Source organism: Pagrus major, chromosome 2 (assembly GCF_040436345.1).
Source record: "Pagrus major chromosome 2, Pma_NU_1.0".
NCBI lineage: Eukaryota > Metazoa > Chordata > Actinopteri > Spariformes > Sparidae > Pagrus > Pagrus major.
The window spans coordinates 3,527,060-3,542,268 of NC_133216.1; the positions used below are offsets into that span (position 1 = coordinate 3,527,060).

The 15,209-nt window shown below is 45.2% G+C and overlaps 1 protein-coding gene across 3 annotated transcripts in view; it reads right to left on the reverse strand.

The window, feature by feature from the left end:
• The window catches only part of actn4 (actinin, alpha 4), a 58,629-nt gene extending 45,582 nt beyond the window's left edge, over positions 1-13,047 (reverse strand). For 2 of the 3 annotated variants that reach the window (XM_073491535.1, XM_073491544.1), the window contains exon 1: positions 12,670-13,047. In XM_073491535.1, coding sequence (XP_073347636.1) covers positions 12,670-12,795 — 126 coding nt within the window. In that variant the 5' untranslated portion in view covers positions 12,796-13,047. The remainder of the gene's footprint in view (positions 1-12,669) is intronic. The other variant, XM_073491527.1, reaches the window with a different exon arrangement.
• Positions 13,048-15,209: the final 2,162 nt, after the last annotated feature.

Here is a 15,209-nt window from a genome sequence, read left to right on the forward strand (position 1 = left end):
AACATTTCCAACATTTGCTGCTTCCAGGTTCTTAAATCTTTATGATTTTTGGGTTTTGGGCTGCAGAAGAAGAAACTCGTCACTCTGGGCTCTGGCACATAGTGATGAGCATTTTTCCACAATTTCTTGACATTTTATAGACTATAAGATTAATCGTGAAAATAATTTAAACAGTAATGAAAACAATCATCCGTTGCAGCCTTTAGTAACTACAGAAAATCATGAGGGAGGAAAGGAAGAGTTCCTCCTGCTTTCCATTTTCTTTTCTAACCCTGAGGCCAACAGCAGCAGCAGCACAGTGTTTGGATGGTCTGTCTCTTCAGCTGCATAAACTGGCAGTGAACCTGCAGGAAGCGTTTATCATCCATCTGTCTAAAGGCTCTCTGCATGCCTGCATTAGAGTCTAAATGTATTCTTACACTCTAATCCGCCCTAAAAATCATGTTCGTCCGCCTGTGTTCTGATTTCTCTACTCGTTCTCTGCAAAACAACCAAGAATCATCCTGCAAACGAAAGAGAGGCGACATTTTCAAACAACAAGGTTTTGATTCTTTAAGTATTTCTTAATATTCACGCTAACACAGTAAAAGATGAGTCCAGAGTTGTTCTTTGTGTTAAAACTAGCCCCCCATCGTCCATCCCATGTCTCTCTGTTAGAGCTCGAGGCTTGTAGTCTCTGAGGGACGTCCTCTGAACAATGAAAGAAACAAAAGAACCCAGATTGAAGTTATGAAGAGGCTCCGGGCTGGTCCTGGAAGATGCCTGACCAGAAATATATGTCTTCTAGGATATAGACATATATCATCCCACAATACAGATATAGAAGCCCCAGAGCTGAACTGCTAAATCACACAGAAAATGGCCAGAAACATACCGGCCAAGTCCTAAAAATAGCAGCACACACACTCCAGTTATCCTCTTTTGTCTGAGCCGGTTGCCTTAACGACTCTGACAAAGACAGAAGAGCTAGCAGAGAAATAGAGAAATGAATGTGGAGAGTCGGAGGAGGAGAGGGAGAGTGTTGCGTGGGATTATCTGGTGAGCGGAGCGTCCTTGCTATAAATGAGAGCAGAGGAACCTGAAGGCCAGGCAATCAGTAAATATTTAATGCTGCTGTGATGTGCTTTGAAACCAGCACAGCTCCACAGACGCCCCGCTGAAATGCTTCAGCTGCAGGTGTACAAACCCGGAGAGAACGCTCCTAAATTTAGCCTCAAACAACTTCATATTCTGCAGATTAAGGACGTGATGGAGTTCATGTTTCTGGTTTAATAGAACAAATGTGTTTGTTAGCATGAGCAGTGATGATTCACAGGTAAAGACATACACCATGTCTACATCTCCTCAGTAGATTCTCTGTGTTGTCAGTTAACATCATGTAAGAAAAGACCGTTCTAGTTTGAGTGCACGGGTTAAAACAACTGTATGTACACTATCCATTGTGTCTGCTGTGTCCCTGTAGGCCTCTCCTCTTCACCTCTTTGCCCAGTGCCCCAGTTTAAAAAGCTGTTAAATAATCCAACAAGGAGCTCACTGAGGAAATCAGAGACAGCCGCAGAGGAAACAAACACACACACACACACACTTAGCTTGAATCATGGTCTGTTTGCCCCATCGTTACATGTGTTAGGGTTTAAAAGCCACTGTGATAGATGGAGGCATTCGTCTTCGCACCACAACAAACGCTAACCGATGCCTCCATCCCAGCAGCCTCAGCAGGTGATTCCCCCGTCCGGGTCGAGTTCAGTTCAGTGACTGCTGCAGATTCACAAGTTCAGTTTACACAAAGCGAACGCAAATGTACAACTACGAGCCTCTCGCAGGTGATGAGTGGGGGGTCAGAAAAGGCCGGCTGATTGCTGTGATTATATAAAAATAAAGACAAGCAGGATGATTTTGCACATTTATGACGAGAGTCTGGTGAAGAGCAGAGGACAGGTCTAATCGTCTCGGTGTTTGTGGCGCACAGCAGCTACAGTGTTAAACCCCTGATGCAGCCGAGCATCCCCTCCAGATGTCGACTCTGTGTGTACGTGTGTGTGTGTGTGTGTGTGTGTGTGTGTGTGTGTGTGTGTGTGTGTGTGTGTAGCATGAGGCAGCTCACTCTTTGTTACCAGACTAGCAAGGCCTGTTTGTTGTGCTCTCTCTCTCCCTCTCCCACTCTCTCTGACTCACACACCTACCCCAGAGGGAGAATAACCTGTCTAGGTGTGGCCATGTATGCATCCATCCAGCTTTATTCTAAAGAATAACAACGTTATCAGGAGAACACGGTGTGCGTGTTGGATCCCGAGCTGCACCGAAGAAACAGCTGAGAAAATCAATCAGCTCTGCGTAATCGTTATCCATGCTCATCACATTTTTTCACTACAATTGTCATTTAAGAGGTTTTCGATTTTAATTGGAGAGAAGATAAAAAATCTTCTCTCCAATTAATTTCTTATATGAGATTATAGCTTTTATCGGTGTTTCTTAATGACACTAATTGTGTCAGTCTGGCTTTCAGACTGAAGATCAGCGTGTCTGCTGATAATCTGATTTAAAACCTCTGATTACATTTGTTCACTCTGCACTCTTACATCACTTCCGACCTTCAACCTAATGCGGCAGTCGCGTCCATACGTATATCCTGCGCCTACATGCATCCTTCCCCACCTTTCTATTCATCCCGGATATGTGTCTGATCTGGAAATAATCTGGTCATCTGAGCTGGGGGGGTAATCTCTGGCTGAGAGGCGGCGGCGGTGGTGGTGGTGGTGGTGCTGGGGTGTTCTGTCCCACTCTAACAGATGTTGCTGTACAGCCACGCCGGCCTCGAGAGGACGACCAGATTGAGGACAACCTCAGACGGTGTGAACAATGAACAGCCACACAGACAGACTGCATGTACTGACATGACGAGGTTTGTTCCCCACTGATATACAAACCAGTTCCTCAACAAACTGGTATCTTTATAAAATTTAGAGTCACAGGTGCATGAATTTGGTAATAAATTATTTTTAAGCCTTCAGACAGCTGAGGGGTGAGCTCAGTTCAAGATAAGAAGGAGTGCTGCGGTGATTTATTCGCATTAAACTGGGAGATTTATAAAATACATTTGAAAAGAAACGTTCAAAGAAGACACTATACTAACAGTTTCCACATTTGCAATTATTATTTTTCACCTCTGTGTTGCGATGACACATTTCTCTGCAATGTCAGGTCTGTTGAATAAATTGTGAAAGCAGGTTGTGTTGAAAGTACATCTTCCCTTGTAATAACGAAACAACTGCAATAAACACATCTTCTCTCTAAACTGCACATTTAACTCACCACCAACAACCACACGCACCTTAAAAAAGCCTTTTATAAAACACTCAAAAAAAGGTGCTAATGGTTTTGACAATGCACTTCCATCTATAGCCCCGTATATAAACACACAGCTGCATTAGCCTCCTTCAGGACGGTTGAGGACGGTTTGAAATAGAAACAGTGAGAACAGCGTTTTGCTTTTCTGATCAAATTTTTATTGAATCTGAACCCTCTCTCGCTCTCGCTCGCTCGCTCTCAGGTGCAGCATGACAGCAGAGCTCTGAAGTGCTGTTTCCAAAAATACAGAGCCCTGCAGAGCGCAGTGGTTCAGAACTGAGAGGCTGCAGCCGCACAGATACATGCATGAACGCTACCTGCGCTCTGCAGTCATGTAGAGACAGATACTGAGATAGAGATGCAGGGTGAGCAGAGATATTCAAATGTAGGTAACAGTGTCACACGGTGAGACAGCATCATTCTGAATGACTGCAATGGTGATGCTTCATTTTTTAAATATCTTTCAGGTCTTACGTCACAAGTTAGTTTGAATAAAGTGACTGAAACAAGTCCATACAGTCGAGATCTTCAGCCAAAGGATTCAAGTTTAGTGCCTTAAACTAATTTTCACTGAAATATAACCTGTAGAGGAAACTGACGGTACTGAATATGGATCATCACACACCTACAGACAGTGTGGGGGGGATGTGAGCTGAAGTTACTGTAATCCTTTCATTTAAACAGCACTGAGGGGTTTGTTTATGGGGAACTTGCTATAAAAGCTGAACTGTTTTTTTCAATATCATATTGTTTTCAACATGTTCCTCACTTTATTTCCCTGCGAGTTAAACGGACCGTACACAACGATGACAACAATAACGTTAGGAGGACTCACACCACCCGTGCAGTAGGTGAGGACATGAGTTGTGTTTGTTTACCGGCAGCCTGAGGCAGACAAACCCACAGCTATGTGACTGCTGGAAAACCTCATGTTCAAACTGCAGCCGACCCCCCATCCCACCCACCCCCACCCCAAGACCCAGATTATTATGGTGCCCCCACCCTTCACACAGGCATCTAAACACACACGCCACACCTAAACACACATCCCTTTCTTCTGCTGCTGCTTTCCAACAAACAACAGCCCCCACCGCCTTCGTAAAAACAGAGTCTGCACTGGAACACACACATTGACCCACAGTTTATGACACAATCAGTGCAGACACAGTTTCTCTGTTGAAATATTCAAATGACACAATCAGATCTAAGTCTGCCCGAACTATGATCCTGCATCACTGCTGAGCTCCACCTCACAGACAGACACTAACTGAGCCTCAGTCAGCTGAGGACGCCACGAATAAACCCACACAAAAATACACTTCATTCATTAAAATAATCTTTCCAGAATTATCACGTGTGCAGTGACTGTCAGCACTGAGACAGGGTTTTCTCTACCATTAAACTGCCTGAGCCAGATGAATGTAAAATCAACGTGGAGAGTTTCAACACGACCTGAACTACTTTTCTCAGATCTAATGGTTGTTGTTGGTCCCCAGTGTAGCGGTCCAATGGTCCAAAATCATGTGAAATTCCCAAAAAAACACTGAAACAAACATGTGGACCAAAGTCTTCCAGGAACCGAGAGAAACCGTAATAAGAGCAGGAAGTTATGATGGTTTTCATTATAGACTATTTTTCCATTACTCACTTAAAAGTTCCCAGGTTTGGCTGCAACTAGCGACTATTTTCATTGTTGATTCACCTGATGACTAGATTATTAAAGTAGCTGTTTGATCTATAAAATGTCAGAAAATGGTGGAAAATGTTTCACGATGACGTCTTCAAATGTCGTATTTTGTCCAAAACCCAAAGATATTTAGTTCACAGAGGAGGAAAGAAACCAGAAAATATTTACATTGTTTTATCAATTGTTGATCATTGTACTTGATTTATCAACTAATCGTTCTTCTAACCCGAGGTGACGTCTTCAAATTGCCTGTTCTGTCCAACCAACAGCTCAAAACTCAAATATATTCAGTTTACAATGACAACAGAAATGCTGCAAAGCTTAAAATGTTTTGGTCAGTTTATCTTTAATCGATCAAATTGTTCCAGCACCAGTAGCACCTCTGTGTCTTCTAGTACTAGAAATGATGCAAATCCAGCAGAGTACTTTGAATAAAAAGTACTGAGGTCAACGGAAATGCTACCAACTGTTTTTTTTTAAACAATTGCAAATGAACCAAAGAGCTTATTTACAAAAAAAGGCAGTGTATTCCTTTAAATCCCCTTGTCGAGGGTGTACTCTGGGGACAAGGCTAAAACCATCGACATGCATCCTGGCAGCCGACCAAAAGGAAATTCTTAGTCCCTATTGTTGCCAATTTCAATTCATCAGAGGGAAATGCCATTTACTAATCCTCACAACTATGCACAATGGCCGAAGAAGTAAGCTTGTGAACGCGGCCAATATTCCTGAGCGGTGGGACACGAGGTTATGTCAGCCACAAACTGAATCCTGGACTCGTGGCTTCTGTGACGCTGGGATGCTCCCAAGTTTCTACTCTCTGCCCCAAAATGCAACGCCTTCCTCACACACAAAGAGTTGGAGAGAAACAGACCGTGAAGAAATCTCTTTGAAAGAGAAACACATTAGGCTGCAGCACCTCGACACACAGGCCTACAGCCCTGGGCGCCACGCTACTGCTGCAAACCTCTCAACTGATTGGACCGTGTGTTTTAGTCTGCACTTTGAACCCTCCTGCTGCGCTAAAAACAAAGCACATGGTTCCACAGTGCAATCAATCACAGGGTGGTGCTGTCTGAAAAACATTTCTACAAACAAATATTTGGAGCAACGATCGGCGCCGCGACTTCCGCCCCATCAGAACCGGCTGGAAACTCTCGCTCCCCCCCCCCCCGCAAGCACCCTCAGCCCCCGAGGAGGATTCTCCCTCTGGTCTCCACCGCACAGGCCACATCTGCAATCCTGCAAACCCCCAACTCTTTTTTTTTTCCTGTCGGGTAAAAAACAGGATACCCCGCCCCCCGTTAGTAAAAAAGCCCCCTCCCACTGGCCTAGCAGGCTATAATGGGCCACCAAAGGAATGTTTCCCCCTGCATGCTCTCTCACCGCCGCCAATGGCAGAACAGAGAGAAAGATGGGGGGAGACAGCGAGGGGTTACATTCCTCTCTGCTCTGTCCCCTCGCTGGCTGTCTGCTTCACTGACTGCTTCGTTGTTTAGGTCCACAAGCTGATTCTGGATCACGGTCAGCTGAGGCGGAGGGCTTTCCCACAGCTGACCTGGAATCAGCTGGCACTGAGGGGGATGACCAAAGGCAACACTTTCCATTATCTCACATCCCAAAATGCCTTCACACGTCCACTGTTACAAGTACAAGAAGTTACTTCTCTAAGTTCAAATACGTGGTCCACTCCTGGAGGAGGAGGTTACAGGTTACAGCCGCGTTTCCTCTGAAAACTTCATTCAGGAAGAGCTTCTGAAAATGCAAGTGGATCAGTAGTGATCAGGGTTGTAACTAGGGGTGGGCCATCTACTCTCTCAACTTTGAAATCCCCTGTAGACCATTACATTTCTCCATTAGCACCTTAAAACACAATACTGCATTAGAGATTGATCTTTTTGGCACAAGCTCCTCATCCACCATGTTGCCAACTATAACTCGCTTCGCATAATTGCAATACCTCACCCGAGGATGAGTAACATGAAGTAATTCATTAAATCAGCACAGCCATCTAGTACAGTCATGTAGAGCGGATCCGCTAGACAACAAAGTTATGCAAATCTTTGACCACAATCTCTACGATTTGCCTGAAAAGTAGATTATTAACATCTTCGATCTATAAAGCATCAGAAAATGGTAAAAGAAAATGTCAATCAGTGTTTCCCAGAGCCCAAAATGACCTCAAATATCTTGTTCTGTCCACAACCTAAAGATATTCAGTTTACTGTCGTAATGGAGGAAGGAAACCAGAAAATATTCACATGTAAGAAGCTGGAATCAGAGAATTATGAGTTTTATTTCATCAGAAAATGTTCAAAGATCATCAAAATAGTTGCCGATTAATATAATAGTTGACAACTGAGCGATTAATCGTGTAGCTCTGGATCCATCACCTTCCCTCCATCGACTAATCGTTAAATTAATTAAAATGTGTTGAGTTCAATTAACTTTTCCACTTTTGTATGAAAGTTTAATGCACCAGATTTGGTTTTAGGAGTCTGAGCTTCTGTCTGCAATCACTCAGATATATTAACATCTACAACAAGAGGATCGTGGCCGAGCAGATTAAGCTCCATGTATAACACAATGCCTACATATCAGTGTGTGATAAGGATTAAACTGACCTATTGTTCAACCCTCTTCAAGCAGATGTATCTATATTACAGGTAAACACTCATATCTGCTCCTCAGCCTGTAATGAGAATAGCGTAGAGTAGATTCCTCTTGTACCCGCCACACCCCAGTCAGGTTGGTCCTGCTACACTGCAACAGCCAATCAAACACACACAAAAACAAAGACAGCCAATCAAAGCGTCCTGCTCCTTTACTTCCCTACAAACGGAGCATTGTCTATTGTTGTTTAGCGAGCTGTCAACCTCCCTCAAACATTTCCAGCTCCCTCAATCCCCTTAAACGTTGATCTGGCGCAGGGAGAGAAAAAAAGTACCCAGGGCAGCTTATCATGTCACCAGATCTCAGCCGAAGGCAGTATGCATTGTTTGATCCATTTGTCCTGACAAAATGTCACTCGCAGCTCGTCCTGAGCCAACCCAGGCCCATCTGAACCGGCTCCGCCTGCTGCCTGCTGCCAGCCAGTCACACAGAAAGCATGTGAAAGTGGGCGGCAAAAGAACAAACTAACATTGTGTCCAGCTGCCCACCTTGGAAAAAGATCAGTTTGTGTGTGTGTGTGTGTGTGTGTGTGTGTGTGTGTGTGTGTGTGTGTTGTGTGCAAGTCCTAGCATTCATGGTGTGTGTGTGTGTGTGTGTCAGGGGAGGCTGGATACACACTAATGCATGCTGCATATTTTGTGACACTGGAGGACACATCCGAACTGACTGGAGCTGCGATGATTAGTCGAGTAATCACGAGCTGATTGTTTGATAACCGACTGATGGTTTCAGTCATTGATGACAGTAAATGAGGAGACTTTGGGTTTTGGACTGGTGACCAGAAACAAATGTGTGCATCAGAAGAAATAAATGAGGCTGATTCAGCACAAGTCGTGTAAAAGAACAGGAAAATGAAGTTATATCCAAATATTCTGTCTAACTTCCCATTTTTCCATCAGTTCCAGCTGTTAACTGTAAAGTCTGTTCGGCTTCAGAGTCCAGCTCCAATCACTTTGTGTGCAAACAGAGTGATGGATCGAGACGGCTGTCAGTACAGGAAAATGAAGACAGATAAACATCAGAGTCTGCGACCACAACCGATTCTGCTGCTGTGACACAGCTGATTTATGACAGTTCGTGTGTCACCATCAGCGCTACACACTCCTGACACCAGCTTTGTAACTCTGACGTGAGTCCAGACGTACGTTTCTCCTGTAGACGTTCGGCAGCACATCTGCTTTGATTTTGCGTGCGTACGTTGGCTCATTCACACAGTCGCATGAATTTCATTTTTATCACCTAAAATCTCATCGTTTATGTGATTTAACTGAACATCTGCATCAGAGGGGAACACTGGGACAAGTTTGCTAATTAACCCGATTCATAAAGAACATCCCCTTGACAAATAGGAACAATCAGTCACCAGTGCTGCCGACTGCTCCGGGCCCTTTGGCTTGTGTACTTTACTGCTTTCCTTGTTAGCTCATCCACCCACCTCGCTGTACTTTCGCCCTGCCGCACGACATGAGAAATATGTGCAGCCTAACTGTCGCGGCACCTCCTGCCACACTGCCTGAGAGTTACAATAAAGCCTCTGGTGGCGTCACTGCGTACTTTGACATGTTTCAACGTGTGTCGGACCTGAGAGCGGTGAGAAAGACTTAATAACATGTTTGTGAGGCGAGGAGCTTCGCCTGTAACAAACTGCAGTTAGCTGGACTCAGCTGGGCTCAGGCCAGGTACTCTGGGGTGTTGAGAAATGCTGCTCCACGCATGAAATGGACAACTGGAAACAAGCTGTAAGGACAGACCTCTGCTCCTGCCAGAGAAACAGAGTCGCTGTGCGACTGTGGGAAACTGAATTTTATTCAAATGGAACAAATTAAGTAAAAGTCTGAATTCTGCCAAATGTCTTCTTTTAAGTTAAGCTGGAACTAAAGATCGTTTTCTTGATTAATCGAAGTTGTTTGGTCTTTAAAATGCCAGAAAATGATTTAAAAAAAAAACAAGTTGATCAGTGTTTCCCAGAGCCCACGATGATGTCCTTTAAATGTCTTGTTTTGTCCACATCCCAAAGCTGAAGAGCAAACTGAGCTCTTCAGGTTCAAATGTAAACTGAAGCCACCTCGTGCCTCCTCCCTCAGTGTTTCCTGCCTCTCTGCCTCCACTGTGGACACCAAATAAAGGCAAGAATGCCAAAAAAAAAAAACCCTGCCCATTGCTGTCTGTTCCCCCTCTTGTATTACTCAACATGGCAAATGTGAAGAGTCAGCGTGATGGAAAACTCTGCATCTGACCAACCGCTTCTGGTTCTGACCTTACGGACTCAGCCCTCGCTCTCTACGAGGATAAACCCATTCCCACACTCATTAAATCCACGTCCCTCTCAATATTCCTGCGGGAGGCGTTTGCTCACTTTTGCGCAATAACTGGCACAGCGAGCGTGAATACACCGCAGGAATTTGCCCTTGGTTCCCCCGCCTCACCGGGGCCCGGCACAGCTCGGGCCGGGCAGGGGGACATGTCCCCAGCCTGTACTGTTCCCAATCAACCAATCACACATCAGCCTCCACTGATGAGTGAAGATTCAGGAGTGGACCTCAGCCCAGGTTTTACACAACAAGCCTCGCTCTGTTAATGATTGCTAGGTGAGGTTTGAAGAAACTTTGACCCGTTGTGATCTCGGGACAAACACACACACAGAGTCCACACAGTCGACTAACCAGCGCGACTTAACAGTGAAGGACTGGACCCGCCAGGTTTCGATGCAAATCAGCTGCAAGGAATGTCTGATGTTGACGGCTATAGTGCTGAGTGGCCTAATAAAAATGCACGAGTCAATGCTCGGCATGCTGTCACACCACTAGAAGGTATGCCAGTCATCTGGCTAGTTAGAGGATGAGAGAGGGTGCGTAGTCTGGTTACCACTGCACACACATGGAAACACACCCTCTCAATCATTCCACACTGTTAAGCAATGATTCTTCAAATCATCCTTCATTATGCTGCCTCTCCACTCCCTGACGACGATTCAGAGGGTAAAAAAACCGACGCGAGAGAGATTTAGTGTCCTGTTATGAGTCCATGTGGTCACGAGGGTCGCCATGATGGAACGTTCACCATCAGGATCGTGTGCGCGTCCTCCATTTTCAAGTGTATCTTAAAAAGGCCGAGTGTTGTGACACATTTCTTCTGGTAGACGTGATTATTCAGTATAGCTGGTGCCTTAAGGGGGAATGGTGAGTAAAAAAAAAACAAGGTCACCTTATTCTAGTCTCACACAGGCAGATCTATCTCACAGCTCTGTGGAAAGGTCTGGCTGCACCAGTTCTCATCCTGGTAGAGGAAAAACACTTGTTTGTATTGAATTTGCAGGATGCAGCCTGCAAAGTCATGTCGGTGGGAACTTGTTTTGCAGGCAGGGAGGCGAGCACTGGCATCAGAACGGCTAAATCCCCGTAAAAGAAAGGTAACAGCTGTTCGCTTGTTTGGGTTCGTACTGTTGGGGACCAGATTACAGGGTAACTTGCCAATTTCAGCGTGTACGTTGCGAGCTCGGAGGTAGTTGTTGTTGTTGTTGTTTCCCGTCATGGTAAAGATTTAACAGTCTACACTCTGTGAATCAGACTGAATATTAATGGACGGCTCTCTTCGCCATCCTTGAGGGAAAATGGGCACAGGTGGCCAAAGCATTACAAGAAACATTAGCATCGATTGTTACTCAACAGGAGGAGAATAAGAGGATGAAGAGGAGCTGGATGGAGCGAAGAGTGGGTGTGTATAAATAAAAATGTACAGTGCTGTGTGAAGCTTACAGCCTGTTGATTTGGGGGCTGATGAGTAATATACTTATTTTGATGGTATCACAGGTAAAGACCCGGTGTGAAGACCAGCGGGGACGCAGGACCTGATGTGCAATAAGCTGCCAGTGTGTCCAAATAGTTCTGCAGAATATTTCTGTGGCTAAAATCTGCAGCACAGCGAGTGGGCGTTCAGCTCTGTGCAGTAAAAATGAGCGTGGCTGCAGAAACTTGTAATGTCCCAGGGCTTTGGGAAGAGCACCAGATATAACAATTACCTGCAACATACAGCTCACGTCAGCTGTCACCTTTAGCTTCACAGGTGTGGCACTCGCATGTTAAATGACTTCTCTCTTCACCTGACCTGTCAGACGAGCGGTCTGTGTCATGCAAAGATGTGGTGATGTTATCGCTCGGTAAATGTTTTCTGGTTTACGGCTGCTTTTCATAAAGCTGTAGAAGGTTTTACATAGTTGAGTTATGGAGACAATCTTTGAAAAAAGGATCCTGAATGAGGTCCAGTTTTCAGTTAACACATGATGAGAGGTGGATGTAATGAATCACAGCACCTCTACAGTTAAATCGTCCACATATCGGCCTCCAGCAGCACCGTATCGGTCAGCTTCCTGCTACAAACTCGCCTCGACTCAAGTCTTATCGGCCTCCAGCCGAGCCGAGCCGAGCCGAGCCGAGCAGGCACACAAGTGGGACAGATAACCCACCAAAAAAAAAACCCACCTTCCCTCCCTGCTGCCTTCAGCCCCTCAGCTCTGCACAAGCACAATGTTTGATTCTTGCAACAATGTGGCGCCCTGTTTCCGCCCGCGGAGGGAAGGAAAAGTGCCGGGAAAAAAAAAAAAAGAGAGGAAGAAGAAAAAAAGGTTCACCCTTGAAGGAGTGAGAGGAGCTCATGTTGGACATACTTTAACATTCAGAGCGAGGAGAAGGATCAGAGGAGAGGAAATGAGTCCAGGGAGAGGGAAAGGAAGCAGCTTGACATTGAGGAGAGAGGAGGAGAGGAGAGGAGGAGAAAATGGTCGGTAGAAAGTGGGGCACTGGGAGCAGCTGCGGGGTTTTGCGGGAGTGCGGCCCGCACTCGGTCCCTGACCTCCACTCCCCATCTCATCCCTCCCCTGCCATTTTCTTTCAGCCCCGCCGCCTCCTCCTCCTCTCAGCCCGGCTCCGCTCGGCCCAGCTGGGCCCCGACTTCGCTTCACTCACCTTCCTCTGCTGTTTCTCCCAGGCCGGGTCCAGCAGCAGGTCCCGGTCCCAGTCATTCTCCTGCTCCATGTAGGTTTGGACCCCTCCGGTCGAGCTCTGGTTATTGGCAGCGTGATAATCTACCATGTCAGCAAAAGAAAACCTGAGTGCGCCACAGAGGATCTGTCAGCAGGAGAGCGTCCACAAATAAAAAATAAAAATGGGAGAAAAAAAGCAACGACGGCCCAAATCAGAAAGGTGGGACGGGGCGGGATACACGACCCAGAAAGAGTCCGTCTTCTGTCGCCGCTTCAGCAGTCGGTGTGTTTTTTAATGTGATGAATATCCGGCGTGTGCAGGCAGAAAATCCCCGCTGCTGCTGTGAGAAGAAAAGCTCTCCCTGTGAACTGAGAGGCTGCTGGGAGGAACCGGCCGCTCCTACAGGCTGCACCGAGCCGACAAGCCGCCCGAACCGGGCAGCGGCGCGTCCGGCGCGCCCTGCCAAAGTAAAATACGCGCGCGTTGGAAGTTTATTGCCCACAAAACAAACATAAACCATAAATATGTATTTCTCTTGTACAGAAATCACTCTGATTTATTTCACGTGTTTCAATAAAATCACACTTTTATTAAATATATGGTTTTAATACAGAACAGAAATATGTTTTGTCAGTTATTGAATAGTCAAGACTTTTACCTTGGATTATGAATTTGCAAAATAAATGCGATTTCCACCTCCCCCCGAAGTGCTGACATTTTATTTTGAAGGAGCCTCTCCTCGCTCCGCGGTGTGTGTGCGTGTGTGTTGCTGTGCGCGTTGACACACCTGCCTCCAGTAGCGTCTATAGGCTCAGACAGCTCATGAATATTCATATAATATTTGAACGTGAGCTGCTGAAACAATGACACGTTATACATCTGAAATATTTAACACACTGAAGGATTAAAACAGAATCTGACGACATTTAAATGTTAAAATGAGGAAACTTCCTCAAACAAACGAGCAGATGTGTTACAGATGAATCAGGCTGCAGGATGGAGAAACATGTTGATGTTGCAGCTGTAAAGTTTTAAATTCTCCTGATTTCAGATGATTTTATTTTGTAGGGCAACTCACTGTCTTAAAGGGCCAGTCCACCAATCTTTATAAATATATAATAAACCATGAACTAGCACACACAGTCTATTTCCCCGCTGCAGCTGCTGTGTTACAGGTCCAGTGTGTAGGAATTAGTGGCATCAAGCGATGAGGTTGCAGATTAACCAACTGAACACCCCTCGTTTGCAATCTCTAAAAACGTGCAAGGTCTTCTCTAGAGTCAGTGTTTGTTTTGTCCATTCTGGGCTACTGTAGAAACATGGCAGACTCCATGGAAGAGGACCTGCTCTAGTTTCAGGTGATTATACACTAATGATAAACATGATTATTAATATTATATTTCCATTTTTTTGCCAACAGATCCTCCTGAAACCTCCACACTGAACCTTAAAGTTATATTACTTTTTCAAATCTCCATTAAAGCAGCAACACAATGCAACGATCGTAACAAGTTTATATTTACTGTGATGGATTAAACAACTTGTTACTAAAGAAAAGTAAAAGTATCTGAGGTTCACGACTTCTCTGAGCATCGTGAGGTAACGTGGGGCCAGAAATATCTCTTTAATTCAGATTCAGTGTCCTTGATTATTCAGAAATGTGATCAATATCAAACAGTGTCTCTGCTGATAATGGAAAAAATGAAACCACCCGAAGAGGGGAAATCAATCTCTATTAAATGATTCAAGTCCAGCTTGTGAACATCAAGAGGTCATGATCCAAACCATTTGAGAGCCACTGACCCAGAGGACTGACACTCATAAAACAGAGAGGCCGGAGCTGCTGTGGTCTCATCCGTTACATCTGCCGGGCGGGGGTGCAGGGTGACCGTCCTGCCTGCAGGAGACACCTACAGAAGTAGGTCACACTCAGGCTGTCCTGCTCGATTAGCGTCACCTCGGCCTGCAGCAGCAACACGTCTCAGCTGCGATGTTGTCATGTGATGCCATCTAGTGCAGCACTGCTACTAAGAGCTCTGTGATTGGTCACTGCAGCCCTGACTCATAATTACACTGTGAGTCTGGGCTCATTAGCAGAACCGAGCTACTTATGAATGGGCTGTTTTGATTTTTTTCAAAGAGGGACTGAACAAAGAGTCCTGATTGTAGCTGGTGGCGTTTACACAGGCGGTGCTGATGAGGACGATGAGGCACATTAACTCTTATAATTACTGTCACAAAGACCACAGTGACAACAATATTTTCCATTTTTAAAATACTACAAATGTTTGTTTTCATCAAAAAAAGAGGAGTTGTTAAAGAGTTAAAGTCGCCCTTCAGTCAAGAATGTGTTTTTCTTCCTGTTCCTTCAGTTGAATGATGTCTGTGCAGTTTGACACCAGAAGGCTGTTTTCACATCCGTCTGCTCGAAGCGTAAACTTTCTCTGAGCTCGATGATTTTAAGCAGCAGGACCTAAAAGGATGATTAGTGACATCATAAACAGTTTGAAAGCCAATCCTGG